The sequence below is a fragment of the Purpureocillium lilacinum genome, assembly GCF_023168085.1.
Source record: "Purpureocillium lilacinum CBS 284.36 DNA, scaffold_8, whole genome shotgun sequence".
Lineage (NCBI taxonomy): Eukaryota > Fungi > Ascomycota > Sordariomycetes > Hypocreales > Ophiocordycipitaceae > Purpureocillium > Purpureocillium lilacinum.
The window spans coordinates 1,320,910-1,344,436 of NW_027072118.1; the positions used below are offsets into that span (position 1 = coordinate 1,320,910).

Consider the following 23,527-nt stretch of genomic DNA (forward strand, 5'->3'; position numbering starts at 1 on the left):
TTGCGTCGTCTTTGACTGTTGACGACATGACCACGAGGCGTCATCCGATCCCTCCACCGGCTCGAAACCGCATGGTTCGGCGCATGACCCGAGCTCCATCAGAATCTTGGTGACATGCGCTGCGAGGATGAACTACTGTACAGCTGGAGTCGCTCTATTCCAGGCCCCCGTTCACACGGTACGCCAACGAAGCTCCGCGCTCCTGAGCCATGGCAGGCTGCGGGCCGTCCTGCGTAGCCTCCGAACAGTGGTCCACGCGCAAAGGAGCTTCTCCCAAATCCCACTGGTCGACATGCTCGCTCATTTACCATCCATTTCCCTCTCCATCAACCGCACCCAAGCCATGGCAGTCCCCTCTTGGCCTCCGAGGTTCGCCTTCACGCGCCTCCGCAGATGCGCCAGCATGTCCTTCCACGCAGGGCTCCCGCACGTCCGCTTGTCGCTGTCATCCGGTGGGGTGGAGCCGTTCGGCCTACAGATCTGCATCAGATCCACGGAGTTGACTTCGCGCCCAACCTCCAGAAACCACATCCGCTTTCCTGGCCCTCCTTCCCAGGAATAAAAAGCGTTCTCAACTATCAGGACCTTGCTGTAGTGGACCGATGTGCGGACGCGAGCCCAAATGTCCATGTCCATGGGTAGGGGATTCTTCGAGAGACGACCGTGGCTGAAGTACTTCATTGGACGTGCTGTGCTACCTACCGTCGCTCCGAGCCCATCAAACTCAATCGCGCTATCATACACCAAGCTCCCAAGCTCTTCCGACATGTCTCGCTCCTCCTCGTCCATGACGCCGCCACACCATCCACTCTCAGAAGCCGACTCCTCCTCGTCCACGTCGCCAGACACTATGGGCTCCTGCGGTGGCTCACTTTGCGACAAAACCTGCCACAGGAGTGAGGGAGACTGTCTCGTCACCTCCGCCGCCTCCTTCTTCTCCTCCAGATGCGTGAGCATGTCGTATTGCTTCCCTCCGTTGTTGAGTAGACGCATCGTCCATTGCAGGCGCCGTTCGAGCTCCGGACTGCGTCCGCGGAAGGAGCGAACCCTTGCGATGAGCTTCATCACGTTGTGCCGGGTTGGCAGCACGATCGTGGGCTTGCTCAACAGATCATCAGGGCGGTCCTGCACGCATCGGTGTGTCGACGGTAGAGGATGTCGGAGGAAGTCGTCCTTCCCTCGACTCCACGGCGCAATCCAGCTTCTCTTTCCTTGGGCCAGCTAGAGCCCGCGAGGGAATTGTCTAGCGAGGCCCAAGGCAATTTGTTCAATGTCCGACACCGTGCACATGATCACGGTAGTGACCATGCAGGAAAGCGATGCGGAGACACGAACAATATCCCGATGCCTGCACGACCGGCACGGGTCCGGTACTGGGCGGGCTGCAGGTAGTGCTTCGTGTCCATCAGCCACCGGAGACCTCCCGGAATGTGAGGCTAGGCATCTTGCTCGGCCGTGTGCCTGCTCAGCGCACATTCGCCATACATTCATCGTTCTGTGCCCTCCGACTGCCACACCCGATTTGAACGTGCTTCGACGCCCTGCTTGGAACCGGCCGGAGCCTGTTCCAGTTCGTCATAACCCTCAGGGTCCTTCCAAAGCCGCAACGGGAGGTGGCCAACCGCATCCAGCCAGTCTCGGGTCGACAGACGAAGCAAGTTTTGGTTTTCACCATCCGCAGAGCCGACAGCCACACGGCCTACACTGGTGTCGTTTAGCAGCTGCTTGAGTTGTCTCAAGAGCTGCCCGTTGAGGAGAGCCGTGATGGACGCTGACAGTACAAGGAGGGTCCACGACGCAAGGAAGAGAAGCGCTGGGATGGCGTATCGCATATCGTAAGTGATCCTCCGTTCGAAAACTGCGACACTCCGCGGAGACAATCTGGTCATTGCGTCCGGCTGCAGAGATCGGCTAGATTTGTGACCCGTGGTTGGGTCGCCTGTGTCGCTTGTGCCTACAGTGCCGACTGTGGCGCTGGCCATCATGTCCGTCCATACCAGCCGAAGGAGCTTCTCAGCATCTTCTGACTTCCGCGATAATGTGCGCCACATAGTCCGGAGCGCTCCAGTATCGACACCCGAGTACCGGGGTACGTTGTGATTTAAATTAAAGTCGGAAAAGATGTCAGTGAGAACCTGGCCCATTATGCCGTATGGGGCGACTGGACCGGCGAGTATGTCCAGCGGTGCGGTCAGCCCCTCCCACGTCAGCGTGTATTCTGAATAAGGCAGGTAATATGAAGGCGCCCGCGTGAAGTTGTAGCCGGGCGTGCCCTGGTACGAATCGTCGACGATGCCCCAGAGCGGCGCAGCATATGCGCCTTCGTATCCTGGATACCACCAGTCCTCCGTCGCCCAGAGGGGGTAGTCGGCGGGACTTGAGTACTGCTTTTCCTTGACATCTCGTACAGAAAGAGATTCCAAGGACACGGTTCCGTTTGTCGCAAAAGACACTGATTTCACTGAAGCCTTGACTGCGCCGGCACAGGTGTAAATAGGCATCTTCCATCTTGATCCGGGCTCCTGGAATAGCGGTTCGCCGCCGTCAATTCTTGATGGCGTGGCGAAGAGGTAGCCACATTCCACATTATGGTTCACGTCCAGTGACTGGTCGGTGTACTGTCCACTGCACCGACCGGCTAGCTCGGTGAAGAGGCCGACGGCAAACCAGTATGGATCGTCCTTGGCCGAGGCAATGGTGCGATTGCCTACCATCCAGCCCCCCTGTTCGTTCTTGGAAATGTAGGGCAGGCCCAGCCAAGTGCCATCGATCCGGGTGGTCTGCACCCCTGGGTCCGAGATGAAGTAGGGTATTTTCTTGATTTCGTAGTGCTTTCCGATCGTAGTGTTGATACCATACCCTGCCGTTGTGGCGTTTGTCATGTTGTAAGTGAAGGCGGCCAAGAAGCTGGTGAGCCAGGCCGATCGGTCTGCTCGCAGACGCACGTCTGGAGATGCGTATGCGATTTTTGGCCAATCGTTATACGGGTTTCCTAAACGGAGGTTGGCAAACCCGCCGTCGTCGACGAGTTCGATCGATCGAATGGGCACAGAATGGTTGCGAGGGTTGCGAGTGTCGGCCAGGACCAACTTGTATGAGAGATTCGTATTGACACAGGAGAACTCGGGCTCGATCCACAAGATGTCCTCCTCCCACTCTGCCCCCAGCGACAATCCGTGCGGTGCGCTGTGGTTGCGAAAGCCCACACCGCCAGATTTCATGTCCACAATCAGACCCTCGACCAGGACGATGCTGTTCCGGTTTACGAGATAGTCGAGATGGAGGAACTGCCCCCGCGGATACGGCTTGTGGCCGTCAAAATATTCGGACGCGTACGGCAGCCACGATCGATACTGAATGTCGAATATGCTCGCCACAGTCGTGTGGTTCAATGCGCTTCTGAACATGGTTGTCATGTTGGCAGGAATTCGCGAAGTCGGGGGATGGTCTGCATTCACCGAGACGTTGCCTCCACCTTGGCCGATGATTCCCCCAATAGCCCCAGGGCAGTAAGCAGAGGTTATGATGCAATCTCGGGACAACGGCATGGCGGGGCGGTCCATTGTGCTCATCCCAAAACTGGACAGATCGCGTACGTATTCAAAGCGCACATCTTTGACAGAAGCGGACTGGATATGGTCTCCGAGCCCTAGGGGCGTGACGACGCCACATATGACGCCAAGAGAAGCTAGCGCCAGCTTGGCGTATGCCGCCGTCGACACAGTCCAGTGGACATGTTTTCCGGCAACAGAGTCGGCTCGGACAAAGGACGGCCAGGCTGTAGAGTGTAATTGACGGCCCAGCACAGACCTGAACAACGGTCAGCAAATCCCAGTGGCCAGCCGGTGGGATCTCACCATGTGGCGGCGGAGACGGAGGTGTCAAAGTGCCGCACGAGCAAGAGAGCAAGGAGAAGCGGAACAGTAAAAGTCACTGTACAGGTTAGTAGAACGAAGCAGCAAACTGGGTGCCGTGCTCACCGATTGCGTTTCCCAAAGCTATCAGGCCAGAAACACGTCCGACAGTGAGCGGAATGATGCTTTCCATTGCAGTACGCAGAAAACTATGAAGACGCAAGGGGCTGAATGACGAGTTGCGGATTGTCAGGGGCGCGATTGTCTCTGCAATCGCGGTCAACGCATTTTAATTGCGCTGCCATCATTTAATGGTTCGAGTTCTGAGGCGTTTGCCAGGCAGAGACATCTCGGAGATCGCCCGACGTCAGGGGCTCTCTGCCCTACCATACGGCGCAACATTGGACCGGCTTACACACATTGCCTCGTCGACAGCTGAACGGCAGGCTCACACTTCCTCATGTTGTCATGTCTGTCATTCTTTCTCCTGATATGCCTCCCGCGCTAATGCGTGCGGTCCTGCCAGCGAGCTTAGTGAGGAAAAGTGAGTAACGCTGGATATACATAGCTTGTCTTCCACATGTACGGGCGATTGTATTAGTAGCGGCAGCGGACCGTCTGCGTCAGACTCAACGACAGAGTCCTCAAATCGCTGGAGCCCGCCGTCCGACTCCTGGGCCGGAAAGAATCCTGGCGGGAAGCTGGAGCTGCGGCTCAGCTGTGCAGTAACGGGCCAGCATGCCGTCTGAGCCATCAGCATCAGGCAACGCTAATTGGCAAGTGGACGGTCGGATTGTTCGAAAGTGGGCCGGTTTCAGCGAGGCTGCCTTTCACCAATCAGCGAAGCAATTTAAACGCCCAAGTGTTGTGACAATCTGTATGCAGGCTCCTAGCAGTGGCCCAGGCCGCTGCCGATCACCCCTGCACGCGCGAAATGTTTCCCCTTTGAGATGACAGGTGAGGGACCCATTCCGCACGCAAGAACAAATGCCGGGCGAGTTGGGACCTGTTTCAAGAGCATACTAATACATAATGGCCTCAGTTCATCCCGAACATGACCTGACGTCTTCAAGAGTGCCTTCATAGACGTCGCCGCGGTTCTAACGCGGGATTATTGTCTCTGGACCAGAAGCACAGGCAGGACCGTGCGGATCAACCTACTTAGGGTGCTGCGGTTGGGAACCAAACTCTATCTGACAGATCAACAGCCCGACTTCAAACAATCCCTGTCCGCATGCCGTTTTGGGAACAACAATGCACGTTGAACGGGACAGGGATCTCAAGAAAAGCTGCGAGATCCCTTTGGCTTCCGTAAGTAGGTAAAGAGGTCAGAAGTCACAGGGTTCTTAGGAACTTGGGTGGCTCGGCGTCCCCAATCTTGATGTCCCGATGAATGATTCGACTGCCTAACTCCGGCGGACCAGGGGTGAAGCTTCGGTCAATCCCCCCGTAATCACGCCGCGTCGTAGGCTCCCTGTCATTGCACATGTATTTCTTTAAATGCTGCAGCGTGCCGTTCCTGTGTCTCGGAACAGAACTCGTAAGCCAAGACCACGGAAAGCAGGTTTATTACTCGTCCACTCGTTCACTCGATACCATCATCGGCGTCATTCTTCCGTTGCCCACTTCAATATGATTGGGCATGCTGTCACTGTCTTTGCCCTGTTGCAGCTTTGTTCGGGCCATGCTAAACGCGAGTCCCAACCTCATCTGCGGGCTGCGGAGGCAGTCCAAGGTGTAGCCATCCCAGACGGATTCTCGCACTGCTTCTTCTATGACGCCTTCTCGCAGCCGGCCGGCTCACCGCCGTCGCCCTCCCGCTGGGCATTCGACCTCGGCCACGGGTATCCCGGTGGGCCGGAGAACTGGGGCACGGGCGAGGTGCAATCGTACACGTCGGATCCTCGCAACATAGTCACAACAAATCGCGGCACACTCAAAATCACCCCTCTGCGCGGATCTGGTGGCACCTGGACCTCTTCGCGCATCGAGACGACTGATCGATGGGACATCGGGTGCCGGCGGGGCGATCGCCTGCGTATCGAGGCGCGCATCCGGCTTGGCGACGACCCCATGACGAAGCAACTGGGCATATGGCCGGCGTTCTGGGCGCTCGGGTCGGAGTTCCGCGGTGACTACTTGAACTGGCCTAGCATCGGGGAAATTGACATACTCGAGAGTATCAACGGGGAGAACAAGTTATGGAACGTAGTTCACTGCGGCTTCGCGCCTGGGGGACCGTGCAACGAGTTCTCCGGCCTCAGTCACATCAGTGAGGGGTTCCGCCGTGGTGTCTGGCATACAGTGGCGTGGGAGGTGGACCGCCGGCAGTGGCCCTTTGCCGAGGACGCGGAGGAGTCAATGAGCTGGTTCGTGGATGGCAGAAAGCAGTGGACGCTGAAGCAGTCGGTTGTCAACAACGACACGGCGTGGGAGGCGCTCGCGGGCGGCAGGAAAATGCTCTTGCTTAATGTCGCCGTCGGAGGGGGCTTCGCCGACGCGGTGGCCGGGACGAAAACGCCGACCAACGAGACTGTGGGAGGCGAAGGAGCAAGCATGGAGGTGGACTACGTCGCCGCATACATGAAGCTGTTTTGATGCCGGCACGTCTCGGCCAAGTCTGCTTCTTGTGTGCCTTGTACAACTTCAGAATCTAGACACTCCACACCTTTCCCGTGCGTATGGTATAGTTGCTAATACACACGTCCTCCGTCCGGCGGTATGTCATCCAGTCCCAGGTCGAGATCTGAAGGTGGCGCGGCCGATGGTCGTCTCGCCTCACTGCGTACTCATCTGCGGCCAGCGCTCGTTGCGCCAGCTGTTGACGAGCCGGGGTAGCAGAAAGCTGACCTCGCCGCTGAGAGGTAGCGCGTCAAGCATCTGCTGTTCCATCTCGGCAACATTGCCGCGGAAGACGTCGGGGGTCTCCGGGTTCTTGAACGCGGAACCGACGAGCTGCACGCTGCACCCAGATGATGCCGTGGTTGTCTGCCATTGTCGGGTCGCGACGGTTCATCCGCAGCGCAAGGTTGACCTCGGCGCAAGCGCACCCGTGACGCCTTGTCGCATTGCACGTGTCCATAACTGACTGACGACCGGCCAGATGGTAGCCAGCGAATTGGGCAACAAAGACTCTTGATCTTCTATCTAATGATTGACTTCTGTCTGTGATTATATCCGCACTGATTGACGCAGGAATTGGAGACTTGGTAGACAGAAGCCGGGTTGCCTGAAGCCACCGCCACCGATGGCAGGCGGCAGGTGTTGCGAACTTCCTACATGAAATGAGCGGCTTGATATTAGACACGCCTCATCCCACGGCGCTCACGCTGCAGCTGATCTGCTACCCTCGCCTGTGGCATACCACGATCCTCAATACTGCAAGGCCAATGAAGCTCCTGTTCGCCAGCGCCCGTTGTCAAATGCGGGCACATCTCGTGCAGCATGCATTTGACCTCAGTACGGGTGCTAATTTGGCCAGCGGATGACTCTCCCGCTTCATGTCGCTGCGCGGGAAACAGGTGCCGAGAGCCTCGACGTGGTGTTCTTGATATAGCCGATTCTCCCTCGTGCCAAGGCGACGAGCCACGCGCATCCAATTCGATGACTGAGAACCCCCGCCCCGTCAAGGCAGCGGCTACTAGACTAATTGGCAGGCATAAAACTGCGTTGCGGACGGCGAATGATGCTGGAAAGCGCTGACGCACGCGACACCTTGTGCATTACGCTACGTGCACTCGTCTGAGCATAGGAGCACTCTGGTCACCCTGTGTTATGTTATCCTACGGACACCGGGTCCGTTCACTGCTGAACAGGATCCTGTCCTTGGTAACATATTGCGCCCGTTCGAGAGACCCATCACGCTATCCATCACGCGTCTACTTCGCTGCCACTCAGCACTCATTCTGCGGCCTGCAATGGCACTCGCCACAAAGGAAACCCCCACAGCTGCCGCAGCCGTGTGTTGTGAATTGCGGATCGGACTTAGCACACCTCTCGGTGCACACACTGTCTTGCTCGGAGCTGCATCCATCGCACTTGCCATTGCGCCACGCAGAGACTGCGACGACGAAGCACAAAATGACAGCAGATACCTTCATTTTGTCGTTGCCTTTAACACTGTAAGAATGAGTCGCTGCTGAAACTGATAAACTCCAGAGTGACTGACCGGACGGATAGGTCAAATATAAAACGCGGCTTGAAAGCTGAGCCGCAGTCGACACTGTTTCTTAGGAGACGCTGTAAGTCAGGCTGGCCTTCGCACAAGATACAAGGTTTTCTTGAGGGTTATTCGCAGAAAGCCTGAGGGAGGGTAGTCCCATTCATGAAATGATAGCGTAGGCTGAAGAATGCATATCCACGATGGCGAGCTCCTCTAATGGTAGTCTTTATATACTCGTTCATGTCATTATTACTGTATTCAATTTTGATCGCATTTATCGTCTTGTTCGAGAAAGTGCACAGTCTGCAGCGGCATGATGACGGGACGGGCCACCGCTGTCCTTGCTAGCGTCCATACTGGTAGGCCGACTGAAGGGATCGACGCGATAATTGAGACTTGTTTTATCTGTGAGGCTTGTCCTGAATGGACAGGTTCTGAGCTGGGCGAAGTCAATCGACCGAAGGCGACCCGCAGCCTTCCAACGTCAGTCACACTAAACCCGAGCGGGGCGGAGAGTTTACTCAGATCGATCCTTGCAGGACTGAAACTGTCTGACAATATTTTCTCATATAACATCGAAACTCAATCATGGTGCAACTATCTAGATCATGAGACCAGATGTTTCATCCAATCCGTGTAGGTTCGGCCCGATTTGCACATGATAGGCCGTTGGGGGATCGTTGCGATGGTCGCGGCCGCAAGGTTCGGCCCGAGAACTTCGCATTCTAGAGCCAGCACGGAGGAAGAGGAAGCGGAAGAAGAGGAAAGAGAGGGAAAAAAAGAAGAAGCGGAAGAAGAAGGATCAACGCCGGGTCATCGATCGAATCATTTCCGAGTTTATGCGTAGCGTGACACCGAGCCGCCCCGAGTGCCTGAAAATCCCGCAGTTCCTGGCCTCTCTGACCCGTTTACAAGGAAAGTCTCGCAGATTTACCACTGCTCCGCCGGCCCGCTCAGCGCGCATTTTGTTGCCTTCAATGGCACCCCGCCACCGATCATTTATTTGCAGTCCAGCTGCTGTTGATCAACGCCATGGAGTCCACGTGCCCAACGGCCGCGAGCTGGGTCTCAACCACAGCGTGTTACCATATCTGAGCAACAGCTGATGGACATTCTGACGCTCCTGGCCTCCTGGGGCAGCCGCGCAGCTCCTGCGGTGCCACAGATCATTTCTATGCTTCCATATGCCAAATTTGGTGCAGAAGTCCTCGCAGCCATTCAGGATGTCGGCCAATCTGCCATTGCAAGTATGAGAGCTATGGCCGACTCTGACAACGACGATCTTTGGGCTCGTGTTGAGGCGACAAATGCGTTGCATAAACTTTCCGGACAGACCGAGCCTCTACTAGCGGCTATAAAAGACTCCTTGTGTCAGAATTACGATACTGAGGCGTGGTACAATCCAAAATGCGGGCTGTCCAGGCCTCTCTGACCATCGACGAGCCGCCGCAATGGCTGGTGCCGGCCTTGGAAGCTACTCTTCCAGCCGTTGGTCGCTCTCCCCAATCTCGGGCTGAGGTATGCCGAGCATTATGCCGGTTTACAGGCAATATCTCGTACTTAGCTCCATTCCTCCAGCAGGAATCTGCGGCTGAGGGGCCAGCGGGTGTATATGCGGTTCTAGAAGCAGTTTCAGACGCAGTGCTCGCCCCGAAATCACTCATTCCAGACATAGCGAAGTTTCTTGACAACGGTGTCTACTGCTCTCATGCCGCTAAGGCTATCATAAGTGCTGGGCTAGGAGAGCTTGATTTAGGCACACTCGCCGACAAACTTGTTAAAGCAGTCGCATTTTCCTATGCGCCGAATCACGGACGCACTCTTGATCTACTGCGCGACATAAGGTGCCAAGAACGGACTGTCATCTCTTCTGAACGGCTGACGCAGCTTCATGCTCTGGCTGAGCAGCCAAAACGCATCATACATCAAGGCAGAAATGATGAGGCTCTGCGTAGGATGGTCAATAAGTTTCTCGAGGAGATGTCGTGATGCGGTCGCATCAGGGCGACAGGCTTTCCGCAGAACCAATGCGTACAATGGCGAAAAAATGCGGAAGGGTCTATAGGGTCCTGTCGCACAGAGAGCCAGTTGCACAACATCTGCACTCAGTATATTCGTCCGCGGAAGCCGATGCTATAATCCGTGTATTAAGGTCGAGCGCCTGCATGCGTTGTGCTTTGACTTCGTTGAAGTCAAAGCTCAAACACTGGTTGAATATATCTGCACACCAGCTTCAATTACATGGATTTTGCACCACAAAGCAAATATTTCCTTTGTGTATAAAGAGCAGCGCACTGTCATGCGCTTACAGATAGCTCTTCAAGATAATTCTCATCAATTAGTACGATGCCAACTGTGATCCCTGTGGAGCCAATTGTCTGACAGGTCCCTTACCCTAATAGCCCTCGTCCCGATATAGAATATGACAAATATGCACCTTGAAGCTGTGCTTGCGTCCCTTCCAAATTATACGGCACCTGAGTCTGTCCACGTGTGATATGAACCGTCTTCTGATGGCATTGCCAGTGCATGATGATGCCGATGCGGGACTTCAGTTCCCACAACTGGCATCTATCCGTTCCGTCGGCCGGGCATCGCGAATTGGTCCGCCATCCGAGCCTTATAAAGCCAAGGTTTGCTCACTGTACTCGGCGTTATGGGACAAACCTTCGCGACAGGGGGATATGATTCAATGTAACCCTAAGTCTCTGCCTCCTCGTCACTCTCGTCACTCTCCGGCTTCTCGTCACTCTCATCATCCTCGTCATCCTCGACACTCTCCTCCTCCTCGTTGCTCTCATCATCCTCGTCATCCTCGACACTCTCGTCCTCCACGTTGCTCTCGTCCTCCACGTTGCTCTCGTCCTCCACGTTGCTCTCGTCCTCCTCGTCACTCTCGTCCTCCTCGTCATCAGTCCCTGTATCACAGTCGCATTCGTGTGGGGCCCATGTATGATCACTGCTACAGTATGTGGCGCCGTTGTCCACGCAGAGCGAGCATATGAGAAATGAGGAGTCATCACCAACCTTACAAACGCTGCAAACCTGCGCCGCGTTGCGAATTGCATCTATCGTGCAACGCCCGCAAACATCGCAGTAACACGCGCTCGTTCTGAACCGGCTCTTGACCACTGTCTGCTCAACCTCCTCCGACTTGCTACCTTCGGCCTCCATAGTAGAAGCGAGGAGAGCCGTTGCCTGAGACTTGCCGCTCCTTGAGGCCCAGTAGATGGCTGAGTGGCCAAAAACATCCCGAACGTGCACTGGCTGCTTGCAAAATCCTAACAGGGCCGTTATGATGCCAACATGGCCGTGGCGAGCAGCCATAATGAGCGGCGTCGCTCCGTATCTGTCTTTGATGTCGCAAGCAGGATGAGGAACTTGAGATAGAAGAACTTTGACTGCTGCCTCACTTCTGCGCATAATGGCGAGGAAAAGTGCCGTACGACCATGAACGTCCTGCTTGTCGATGTCTATTCTGCCAGTTTGTAGTAAGCGGTCGAGGACCTTGGCTCTCCCACAGACGGCGGCGGCCATGGCAGGCCCCCATCCCGTTGAATTGGTGGCAAGCACATTAGCGTCGTTGTCCAGAAGCAACTCGACAACTCCAAGATGGCCTTTTTCTGATGCGATCAAGAGCGGCGTGTACTTGCTCGTGTTCGCTTGCTCGAAGTCTGCGCCATGTTGAATGAGCAGCGCAACGATTTCGGTATGTCCATTGGCAGAAGCCAAAAGAACAGGCGTCCATCCGTAAGAATCCAATGCTTGGCAATCGGCGCCATGGTTAAGAAGCAGGCGGGTTACTTCAGCATGGCCTCGTCTTACAGCGGTGTGTAGCGCCGTGCGCCCGACGTCGTCGACCGATGCCACGTCCGACCCATGGGCGCAGAGGAAGGAAACAATCTCCATGTTGTTGTTGTCGGCAGCCACAGACAGCAAGGGAGAATTTGAAGCCATGGCTCGAAGGTTTGCTCCTCGTTCGATAAGCCTCCTCACAGCCTCACAATGTGAATGCTTGACAGCAAGAGCCAAAGGTGACCACCCGGCCCCGTCCACAGCATCTATGCCGGCACCATGCTCAAGTAACACATCCACGATTTCCGATGCGCTCTCACCTTGGACGAGGTGAAGAGGTTGACGTCCGCAGCTGGTCCGAAGCAACGTGTTCGCACCTGCTCGCAAGAGTATCTTTACAGTGTCGGCACGCGATTTCAGGACAGCCTCGTGCAGGGCCGTTCTGCCATCGCTACACTGGGCATTCACATGAGCTCCGTGCTCGAGCAAAAGCCTAACGACGCCATTGTTGCCCGACGTCGCGGCTCGGTGCAGCGGCCGAACTCCAGCGTCGGATTGGTCGTGGGGATTCGCGCCGTGCTCGAGGAGGAGCATGGCCATATCGGTTTTGCATTTGCCCGCCACGTTAAGGAGCAATGGCTCGCCCCAGCTCAGATGACCACAAACACTAGGGAACCTGGCCAGAAGTAAGTTTGCCGTTTCGATGTGGCCACCTCTGACGGATAGTCCTAGTGGCGTAGAGTTTCCCGGATCCGGGAGCATATGGTCTTCACCGCCGTCTAGGAGTATCTCAGCCATTTTGGTGTGGCCATGGTGCGCGGCGACATGGAGTAGTGTCCCGTGTCGTGGATGATGCAGAGCGATGCCGTTGGCTGCCTTGATAAGCATGGTTACAATGTCGGGATTCGTGTTCGGACATTCTGCAGCATAGTGTAGCGGGGTTTCGCCGTGTCTGAATCGCGATTCCGATGGTTCAAGAGGATTCGCACCGTGGTCGAGTAAAAGCTTGACTACTTCCGTGCGGTTGCGGCGAATTCCATCAAGGAGAGGAGTGGACTCATTAACCTCCCAGACAAAGGATGCAATATCGCCGTGTTTCAGCAGAGCTTCCAGCGCGCGGACATTCCCCAATGACGCCGCAGACTTCAGAAGCGGCCAGTCGGTATCCGTAACGCAGGTGCCAGCGTCGACTGCATGCTGGATGACGGTTGGAATATTCTTCACCGCAGCCCAATAAAGTGCTTTGCCTGATCCTTGGTTGCGGCGATACAGGATGAGATTGACCGGTCGATGAAGCCGCCGACATACTTTACCGAAGTAGTACAGGTCGCGCTCTGAGGGCAGAAACTGCGCGATTTGTATGATGATCTCGTTCGGTAAGGCATGCAACGACATGGCGAACGGCGAACGTATAGACAGAGCCTGTGGGAGGATAAGGCGTGAGAAGAAGACCTTCATAGATCCAATTTCTGGTTGACCAGCCTCAAAGTGGGGCGGCGGCGTATTTCGTATTTTGGTAGGATACGCTCTGGATTCACTACTACTTCGGAATCTCATTGTGAAGGCTCATTCTTCCCCACCTTCCCCTTTCTGGGCGTAGAGTCCACAAGAATGGCTGGGTTGGTTCAAAGTGGATGCGCGCCCCGTTTCGAGAGGGAATACAGAAGGAAACACAGCTCGGTCGATGCCAGTCTAAGTGATGAGTGGGTGCTGCCTGATCAACGTTCAGGCGCCTCGTACCTGCTCTAACCTCACTCAGCAAGCATGAAATGCGCGGAAATTTTTGTCGATGTCCCAACTGCCTACAGTGGTACCAGCCGGCAGTCCAGGCAGCTACTAGTGCCGCAGGCAAACTTTTCATTTGTGTATAAGGGATGCAGGACGGCTTGGGATGTGGGAGTTGGAGCTTCTCGAGATAATTCTCGTCAATTGACTGCATGCCAAATGGGGACGACGTGGACAAGACCGCCAGACAGTTTCACTTGTTATCAGGAAGCAACAGTTACAGACTGCGAACTGGCCAGATGCTGATTTAGCTTAACAAAGAAACAACGGCAACGGGCAACGTACGGCGACCCACCTCCGGTGCTTCTTGGAGCATTCTCTCGCCTCCCATTGTGGGCTCCTTGGAGTCGTCGGGGAATCGTCCGCTGACCAGATTTGCACAGTCCAGCACGACCCCGTAACATGCAGCTCGGTTCGTCTCACCACACCATACTGCCCTTCTCCAGCTTCCCGCCTGGGTAATGTACCTCGACGGCCTTGACACGGCCCTCAACTTTGAGCAGGGCCCCAGAGGCATGTGGATCAGTGATGGTGATTGACTGTAGTCGGTATTTTATACCTCTGCCGATTGAGGCAGGCATCTGAGACACGACAGGCAGAAGCCAGGTTGCCTGAAGCTATCGCCACCGATAGTAGGCAGCAGTGCTGGTAACGGTCTACGTGAATGAGCGGCTTGATATTGACATACCCCCCCGGTTGAACTTGTTCAAACTGTAAATCTAAGAGAGAATCAAGGCGCGAGAGAGTGTGTTCTGCGACCTTAGTCGCTGTCTGATCCGGTCTGTGTTTCGAGGACACTCTGAATGTCAACGAGTGCGAGTTGTTCAACGAATCGTTTGAACTTTTGATCTGGCAAAACCTTCGTGAGTCCGTCCGCAACCATCTCCGTGGACGGTGTATAGGAGACGTGAAATTGGTTCTGCTGATATGCCTGTCTTGCCCAGCAATTGTGGACATCAACATGTTTGAGCTGTGTTTTCAGCCGTGGGAGATCGGCTGTGACTAGTCTGATCGTTTGCTGGTTGTCGCATTCAATTTGGAGTGGATGATCCAACGTGAGGTTGATCTGTTGGAACAGACGTTGCATGGCTATGGCTTCCTTAGCCGTGCTTGTGAAGGCCAGGAGCTCTGCTTCGGTGGACGAGGTTGTGACCGTGTTTTGTTTGCTGGCCTTCCAGCTGACTGGTCCGCCGAACAATGTGATGACATGTCCCTGTGATGACTTTCGAGTCTCGGGATCGTCTGCGAATGCTGCATCTGACGCGATGCGAAGTTCTCGTGGAACGCTACTGTGGTTGACCTTGATCAGATCCGTGGATCCGTTCCCGCTGAATTGAATAGCGAGGTAACGAGTCGACCAAAGGTACTCCATCAGTCGATCTGCTAGGTGATCGTGCTTTTCGGATGGGTTAAGCAGATGTTCTGCCAATTTGGAGACCGGCTTGGCGATGTCTGGCCTTGTGATGACCGCGACATAATTGACGGAGCCGACCTTCTGCTGATAGCGGTGGACCTGATTTGGCGTTGCCTGGTCCTCCCGAGGCTGGAGTTCATTTGAAGGGAACAAATTACCCTTGAGGTGATCGCGCTTAGCGATACCGTATTGGTTGACAATTTTCTCGATGTACGAGTCCTGGCAGAGCCACAGCTTGCGAGCTGCTCTGTTTCTCAGGACGCGGATGCCCAGGAACCACTTGAGTTCTCCAAGGTCCTTCATTTCGTATTGGGCTTTGAGCTTGATGATGAATTCATCGGCGGCACGTTGATGCTTCGCGCGATGCAGGAGAACGATGTCGTCAACAGAGAAAAAGACGGTGAGCCAATTGTTGGTGAAGAGACATGGTTCTTCCTGGCTTTGTCTGAGACCAAGCTTCTCAAAAGCTGCAGTTAAATCTTTCTGCCATAGCAGAGGTGAGCGTCTGAGTCCGTACAATGCTCGTAGCAATTTGAGAACCCATCCGCGGCGACGGTAGCCGTCCGGAAATTGTACGTAGACGTCTTCGTCAAGTACACTGTTGGTGAATGCGTTGATCGCATCGAGCTGTCTCGTTTCTAGGTCAAATTTGGCAGTGATTGCCATTAGGATTCGGAATGAACGTCCTGCGAGGGTGGCTGCGTAGGTATCCTTGGATCCTGGCTGCTGCAGATCGCCTCGAACGCAGATCCGTCCTTTGAACTTCTGGAGGTACCCGTGTTTGTCAAACTTGTATTTGAACACCCAAGTGAGTGGCAGGACTTGGCCAGTTGCCTGGTCCCTTGGGATCGGTTGAACCGTTCCACGCTTGTTGACGCTTGTCCACTCAATCTCCATGGCTTCCCTGAAGTCTTGCTCGAACCGGTGGTTGGTAAGCTCCTGGTAGTTTCTTGGTTCTGGAGGAAGGCTTTTGCGGTGCAGTTTATGCTCACGGCCTGTGAAGAAGCTGCTTCTGTATACTGTGAATGAACCAGCGGCGGCTTCGCGAGCTCGCTCGGTTTGCTTTCTTTGACGCGCTGACTTGCGTCTGGGCTGGTCGTTCTCACATGTTTCGGATCGATCGTGGTTATCATGCAGGTGCTGAGAGCCTCTCTGACTCTCGTCCGGTGTGGGATACCCCGTCTGGCTTGCGACTTGCTCTTCGCATTCGCGAAGCTCTGCGGCTGTGTCCTCTTCGTTAATGGGCCTGCCTCCAACCCATACTGTCGACTCAACTGAAGCTGATCGTGTCGACCAGTCGTCGTCTTCCGCGCCGGACTCGCTATGTGCCTGTAACCCGAGAACTTCGTTTTCGTCGAGCTCCGAGTCGCTTTCGATGTGCGCGGGAAGCTGAACCTGAAGCGGCTCAACAGCAGGTGGAGATTGGGGCTGATGATCCTTTGGATCATAGCAACAGGTTTCGTCGAAAGTTACATCACGAACTCGTCGCACTTCCTGTCTTTCTGGGATCCAGATCCTGAAGATGTTGGTGGAATCGTATCCGACCAGATACCCGACCTCAGCATGGGGGTGGGTCTTCAATTGTTTCTTCTGCTTTTTCTTCAGGGCTTCTCTCGTCAGCGGATAGGCGCGGCATCCGTACGCCTTCAGGTGGGTGATATCCGGCTGCGTCTGAAGGTACCCCGTGTCGCGGTTGTTCTCGCGTAACCACTGGTGCAGCCGCTCGAATGGCGTCTTCCAGTTGTAGGCCTGCTGCGGCGATCTGTTATGCAAGTATACCGCCGTCTTCCAGGTCTCGGGCCATAGTTCGTCTGGAAGGTTGGCACCAACCTGCATGGTGCGAGATTGGCTGCCTACTACCCCCCCAGATCGCTCGGCAGGACCGTTTTGTGCCGGTGTGTCGGGTGCGGTGGGCTCGTCTTCGATACCCTTTAACTTAATCCAGGCCAAGTATTCCGCCTGAAGTGCTCGATCGTTATCTCGATGGATAATGCATATGGATGTGCTGAATTGCCGTTGGACGTAGGCTTCAAAAGCCTGGCAGATTCCAAGGACGCTCTCCGTGGTTGCATCCTTCAAGAGGTAGATGTAGATCATAGATGTATATTCATCTCTGATGAGCATGGCGCTTCTCATTCCGTTGTATCCATTGCTCATGGCAAAGATGTCAATGTAAATGCGCCAGAATGGGCGGGGTGCTTTCGTTTGCGGGCTTCGTCTTGAGACAATACGTTTTGCCTTTGAGACGGCGCAGTCTTTGCACTCGATTTTGAGTGGACCTTTGATCTTCGCTCCGGTTGTCTGCTGTACTAGGTGCTCAAGCGCTTCAGCTCCGAGATGACCTAGGCGTTTGTGCCATAGCATGGCTTCTGCGGCGGACTTGGGTCTCGGCTGCGCAGATGACGTGAAGGCAGTTGCCTGCGGTGTCTGCGATTCGTAATCGACTTGATTGAATTCGATGACAGGCTGGCGATATCGCCTTTCTGTGCGAAATATCGTCTTTCCGTCTTTCGAGACGGCGCCCGTTGCTGGGTTCCAGTTGTATCCTCGTTGGACGAAGCGGTCCAGGGACGCAACGTTTGTGTGGAATGTTGGGATGTATGCTACGTTCTGAAGCTTGAACGTATCCTTTGTTCCGATTCGGATGAGAACGTCACCGTGTCCGAGGATCTCGAGGTGCGTGTCTCCGGCGAACGCTCCTTCGAGCTCGTCGCAAGGCTTGTATGTTCCCTCGACGAAGCGTTCGGAGTTGTTGCAGATGTGAAAGTCGGATCCAGAGTCCAGAATAAAGGAGTCGCGCAGTGGATAAACAGCTGCTGTCGAGAAGCTCGATTGGATCCGCGGGCCGACCGCTGGCGTGCTGGTCATTGCTCCGGCAAAGGCAGTGCCTTTGCAATCTGTCTTGTTCTCTTGCTTGTTTTCTTGTTGAGACTGCTGATCCGCCGCCCTTCGATTGCTGACGGATCGTTCGACTTTGCCCTTGATGATAGGGTCCTTGAGTTTCTGATCGATTCTTCCTGGACTTTGCCGTCCGGAGACCATCCTGCCGGTCGTATCGAGTCAGAGAGGTAATAGCATTCTGAGTACAGGTGCCTGCGGCCACAGAGGCATGGTGGTTTTCTGCCTGGGCTTCCGCTATTTGGCTTTGGTGTCTTCCCCTCGCCCTCGTCTTGGAAGGTGGCGAATGCACCCTTGGGGCCTGAGATGTCGGAGGTGGTCCGGTATGACCGTTCGAAGATTTCGCTAATCTTGATGCCGTCCGGGAATGTCCTTTGCCATTCGTCGTCCGAACTGATCATTGCTTCTCCCTCCATACGATTGATCCAATATCTGGAAAAGGTCGGGTCGATTGAGCCGACGGCTTTGAGGAAGTGTCGTGTGGGTCGTAGCCCTTTCACGTCAGGCAGATCGAGGTTCTTGGCCTCGTTCAGTACGACCTGCCATTTAGACACCCATTCCTCAACCTTGGTTCGATTTGCTGCCTTTAGTGTGGCATAATACCGGTCCGTGACTTCGGTCTCACGAGCCCAGTCGGTTGGCTTGATCCGGTTCTTTAGGATCATGAGTTCTTTAGCGACATCATCCTCCTTGGCGATGATGTTATAGTAGCTGCCAACTGTCTTGACGATGTGCTCTTGCAGCGTGACGAGTGCCTTCTTTTTGTCTTTGTAGACTTGAAGTTGGCTGCGATAACGGGCTTGGAGTATCTCGTACTTGCGTAAATCGTCTCCGATTAGCTCGTTCATGCTAGCAGCGCCTGCCTTGGCTTCGCTTGCGGTTGGCTCAGCTGGTGGAGTCAGTTCCGCCTTGTCGGCCAGGCCAGGGTCGACATGCTCCCAGACATCCTGGGTCTTTGCGAACTTGCGGACTATGCTAATCCACACGTCCCAATTACCGGGTCCTTTGAGGACAATCCGGGAAGAGACTTCGAGGTCAGTAGCGGGCATTTCCGTGGGCGATTGCGTAGTGGAAGGATCTGCCTAATTGGTGTCACGTCCGTCTGATCAGCGCTTCTGATCACTGTGGCATGCTGTTGTGCAACGGCTCTGTGGTGCTCAATTAGGTCGTGCAAACCGGGCTCATAACTGTCGCACTGCACGTGTGCATGACTAACTGACGACCGGGCAGAAGGTCCCCAGCGAATTGGGCAACAAAAGACTCTTTTTTTTCTATCTAACGATTGACTGTAGTCGGTATTTTATACCTCTGCCGATTGAGGCAGGCATCTGAGACACGACAGGCAGAAGCCAGGTTGCCTGAAGCTATCGCCACCGATAGTAGGCAGCAGTGCTGGTAACGGTCTACGTGAATGAGCGGCTTGATATTGACATGCTTTGTTCGCCGTGGTTTCAAATCCATCTCCGACGTCGCGAAGTGTCGTCAATCTTCAAATCGTGAACTGTGGTTGAGCAATAGGCAGAGTGATCAGGTCTGCCCTACTGTACAAATGGTCCTCTGTAGACTCTGTGATATGGTTAATTGCACACTTTCAGCCCGTGCGTCAGCTCGGCCGACCCCATTGGCCTCGGTAGTTGGCGCCAAACTGCATCCCATTACACACTTTTCGTCCGTGCAGGCGGAAAGGGGTTGACCGCCGCCTATACAGCCCGGGAATCGCCCAGCGCGTGGTGATTGATGAACTGAATTTCTCTGCTCTGACGTGAAACACCGCTAGGATTCATTTGTCTGTCGCCTGCCCTGATGACGCACAAGGCGCAGCATGCGCCTCTCAACTCTGGGACTTTCAATCGATGCCGGCGCCAACGGTCTCATCTGCTGTCGCGAAGGACGCGCTGCCCGCAGACAGGTCCCGCACCACTACGCACCTGCGAGACAAACGCAAATCTCTCGATGCGAGAAGGGGCCGCACGAAATTCCGAATGCTGTCGCAAGAGCACTTCCCATCCTCTAACGCCTCCGCAACAACCATCCACTTGCAGTCACACTTTCGGGATTTGCGTTGACGGATTTCTACGCTTTTAGTAGGCCCTGGTTCTCCGAATCGATCGCACTGGAATGAATATCTGATCGTCAGTCCGTTACGTGAGTAGGCATTCTGTCAATATCAAGCCGCTCATTCACGTAGACCGTTACCAGCACTGCTGCCTACCATCGGTGGCGATAGCTTCAGGCAACCTGGCTTCTGCCTGTCGTGTCTCAGATGCCTGCCTCAATCGGCACAGGTATAAAATACCGACTACAGTCAATCGTTAGATAGAAGAATCAAGAGTCTTTTGTTGCCCAATTCGCTGGGGACCTTCTACTCGGTCGTCAGTTAGTCATGCACACGTGCAGTGCGACAAATTCCGTCGAAAATTGCCAAATCCGTGAGGCTTTGCGAAGGCATTCACCGTATCGACGAGCGCTTCAGCGGATGCCACTGAATCGCCTGGGATTGGTGGATTTTGGATAGGATCAGAGGTAAGAGACGAGGATTGTTGAGACGGAGAATGTCTAGCCAGCTGTTGGGTCGATGATGCCTCGGAAGAGTGAGTGAATAGCTGTCGTCGTGGGGCTCGAGGTGGTGAGTACGGCGGCGGCGACTCGTATGCATCGGACGTAAGCAGTGACCAGCCCAAGCTTTCTCGCCACTGGCGCACGCGCTCATATGACCGAGCAAGTTCTATGGTCAGTGTTTTGCCTTCGCCAATAACCTCGCGTACTAGCTCTAAGGCTGACTTGAATCCGGCCCGCGGTGCGGATGGAGGACTTGGCGGCGGGCTGCGGCGGAGAGTCGGACGTAAACGTCTCGATTTCAGACCCGGGTATAGGCATTCCAACTCACAGTGATCGCGGCAGTAGGACAGGAGCTCATTCGAAAGATGTATCTCATGATTGAAACGGAGCTCCCACCACGGCTCATGGAACCCCTGCGATCCGCGAAGGTGCCACACGGTTGTGAACGTGGGCCGGTAAGACGCAAAAAAGTTCCCGAGCCCATCTTCATCGGCCAATCCGTAGTACTGACCGATACTAGCGGCACTAGCGGACGGTTGCGGACTACCCACAGTCACTGATGGGCTGTAGCCGCTCTGTCGGGAGTGTCGCTGTCGTTTCGGACGCGGTCCCTCCTCCTTTAGACCAGATGTTCGAGATCGTTTTGTTGACTTGCGCCTTGAAGTAGTGCGAAAATCAGATTGAGGCATAGTGATGGGGTCTATCAACACACTTCGGATACTTTTCAGCCTTGGGGAGGTGGGTCATATTACGTACCTATCAGATGAGAGCTAACTATTAGATCGCGTCGCGTCATCTCCCAAGCAAGGGATGCTCGTGGACTTGATTACAATTAAACCCATTGCCAGATGTCTAACAAAGCGAGGCACGTCCAATCAAATGTCGCAAAAGTCACGTCCATGTAAGTGTAGCCAACACGTCACGACCGTTGTATGTATGGCAATTCCCTTTCAATTCTACGTCAACATTCAATCTGCGGTCTGCGTGGTTCAAATCAATGAGCAGAATAATAAGTAGGCGTCAATTCAACTCAATGCACGCTTCAGAGGGATGCAACTGAATGGACCATCAGCCTGTGCTAAACTATGTCCGTGCATAATTTTCAGCCTACTAGGTCGTGTCGACAACGCTGGTGAAAGTGTCAAGCTGTTAACTGAGACTGTCTTCAAAGACCTTGGATAGGCAGCAGTGCGCCTAAACAACAAACAATATCCGTCGCACTGCACGCGTGCATGACTAACTGACGACCGGGCAGCAGGTCCCCAGCGAATTGGGAATCCTCAGCCATGCTGTGCCTCAAGGCGAAGCGGCCGATATTCCGCGCGTGGAGATGTTGCCATTTTCACGTCTGGAAGCACTTGGCAGCGGACCACATATCACGGCGCCACCAGAGGCGTAGATGGTACTTATATCGTACTCATACTTTGTCTCGGCACACGTGACCGCAACTTATATAAGGAGTGACTCTGCTGAACAAACTTCGGAAGCACCTCATCGCATTCCAGCCTCTGCGACCATTTATGCTGCGCGCGCTCTGCTTGCCTGATGGTCGCTCCGCCGATCAATGTAACGGTCTCAACTGAGTGTGTTGACAACTAGCTGAGCGACTGCAACGAGTATCCTCAAGCTAAGGAGGAAGGAAAGAAAGAAAGAAAAGAAGAGAAAGTTGTAGAAAGAAACACGAGCTTTCGAGCGGAGCTCCGGAGCTGGTGTGGATCCCGGTCGAGAGCGGAGCCGAGACCCACACGGCCCCAGCCCGTTACAATCAACATCGTCTCTACAAATACCACATGTACCAATTGGAGCTTTCACCAGTTGTTGTCATTGGAGTCGACGCCATGGACCTTGCTTCGGGTGACGCGGATGCCTTCGGGATTGACGTCTTGCTCCTTGCTGCGACGTTGTCCCCATTCATTGCCAGCCGGGTCGACACCCTGCTCCTTGCTCCGTGTAACTCGAGTGCCATCGGGGTTGACGCCCTGCTCCTTACTTCGGGCCACGCGTGCACCGCCAAGGTTGACGGCAGCTTCTGGATCCCTTCGCGTAACGCGGGTACCATCAGGATCGATGCCCTGCTCCTTGCTTCGAGTAAGTCGAACGCCATCCATATTGAAGAATGGAAGAAGTCTGTCAAGCCACTGCTGACGTACTTCCTTGAACGAACTCCGGGCGCTGAGATTGAGGAGCGACATTGCAGTTTGCGCTTCCACTATCGGAACGCAGAAGATATGGAGACAGCGTCCCGTCAGGCGTCTGCCTGCGCCAGCCAAATCAACGACGCGTATGAGTCGCAACACGTCCATGCCGTGAGCGCGGACCATTCTGTCATAGTTGAGCCCACGGAGTATAACGCCGTCAACGCAGCTCAGAAAGTATTTGACGATCTGAAGGCAAGGTTGAGAGCGGGAAGTCACGAAACCCTGGTTGACTTTCTGATGGTCCTGGGGGGCGGCCGCCATGACGAGAAGGTATTCAAGTGGGCCAACAGCTTCCAAAGGTGCGATGGAGTCGGTAGTATTGTGACAGTGAGCGTCAGCAACCGCTACACGGAGGCGAAGACGACGCTTGCACGGGGTGTTAGTGGTAAGTCCTTATCTTCATTGCCACCATGGCGAAAGCGCTGACGGACACGGTAGGCGCTCTCAGCTGTCTCCAGCGCCTGGCGTCTGCGCCATGGGACTAGTTGGCACATCATACTGTAATGTGTCGATGGAGGAAGGACCGTTCGTCAAGCATCTCAAAATGCGACTCGCGCGATGAAGCTTCCAATGTTGCATGCTTGAGACAGAGTTGCCGGGGAACGACCGCACCGGAATCGTTCTGGACCGGGGGTACTACGTTTGTAGGCCGAAGGCGGCCCTGTTGACTATGTTATGCTGGAGCTCAGTTAACTTGCGGTTACCTTGTAATGCATGTAACGGGCTGGGCCACCAGGTTGAGCATGCGCGGAAAAGGTGATCCTTGCAAGCATCATTGGTCACGCATTGACCGAAACCGAAGGGTACGCAATTGTTCTCACTGGCATCGTGTATTCTAAGCGGGCCCTCGCGCGGGCCCCAT

The 23,527-nt window shown here is 54.7% G+C and overlaps 6 protein-coding genes across 6 annotated transcripts; 3 read left to right on the top strand and 3 right to left on the bottom strand.

Annotated features, from left to right (window-relative positions):
* Positions 1-300: 300 nt before the first annotated feature.
* Positions 301-1,065, bottom strand: PLICBS_010166 (uncharacterized protein; the record flags this gene model as incomplete). The annotated part of the gene is made up of 1 exon (XM_065601862.1): positions 301-1,065. The coding sequence occupies one exon, from the start codon at positions 1,063-1,065 to the stop codon at positions 301-303; it is 765 nt and encodes a 254-aa protein (XP_065457934.1).
* Positions 1,066-1,487: 422 nt separating this feature from the next.
* On the bottom strand, positions 1,488-3,407 carry PLICBS_010167 (uncharacterized protein; the record flags this gene model as incomplete). Its single annotated transcript, XM_065601863.1, has 1 exon — positions 1,488-3,407. One exon carries the CDS (start codon positions 3,405-3,407, stop codon positions 1,488-1,490), a length of 1,920 nt encoding a protein of 639 aa, XP_065457935.1.
* Positions 3,408-5,486: 2,079 nt separating this feature from the next.
* On the top strand, positions 5,487-6,452 carry PLICBS_010168 (uncharacterized protein; the record flags this gene model as incomplete). Its single annotated transcript, XM_065601864.1, has 1 exon — positions 5,487-6,452. The coding sequence occupies one exon, from the start codon at positions 5,487-5,489 to the stop codon at positions 6,450-6,452; it is 966 nt and encodes a 321-aa protein (XP_065457936.1).
* A 4,264-nt stretch (positions 6,453-10,716) lies between these two features.
* On the bottom strand, positions 10,717-11,190 carry PLICBS_010169 (uncharacterized protein; the record flags this gene model as incomplete). The annotated part of the gene is made up of 2 exons (XM_065601865.1): positions 10,717-10,934; positions 11,178-11,190. 2 exons carry the CDS (start codon positions 11,188-11,190, stop codon positions 10,717-10,719), a joined length of 231 nt encoding a protein of 76 aa, XP_065457937.1.
* A 606-nt stretch (positions 11,191-11,796) lies between these two features.
* On the top strand, positions 11,797-12,501 carry PLICBS_010170 (uncharacterized protein; the record flags this gene model as incomplete). Its single annotated transcript, XM_065601866.1, has 2 exons — positions 11,797-11,845; positions 12,164-12,501. 2 exons carry the CDS (start codon positions 11,797-11,799, stop codon positions 12,499-12,501), a joined length of 387 nt encoding a protein of 128 aa, XP_065457938.1.
* A 9,804-nt stretch (positions 12,502-22,305) lies between these two features.
* PLICBS_010171 (uncharacterized protein) lies at positions 22,306-23,150 on the top strand (the record flags this gene model as incomplete). The annotated part of the gene is made up of 2 exons (XM_065601867.1): positions 22,306-23,050; positions 23,104-23,150. The coding sequence occupies 2 exons, from the start codon at positions 22,306-22,308 to the stop codon at positions 23,148-23,150; spliced, it is 792 nt and encodes a 263-aa protein (XP_065457939.1).
* Positions 23,151-23,527: the final 377 nt, after the last annotated feature.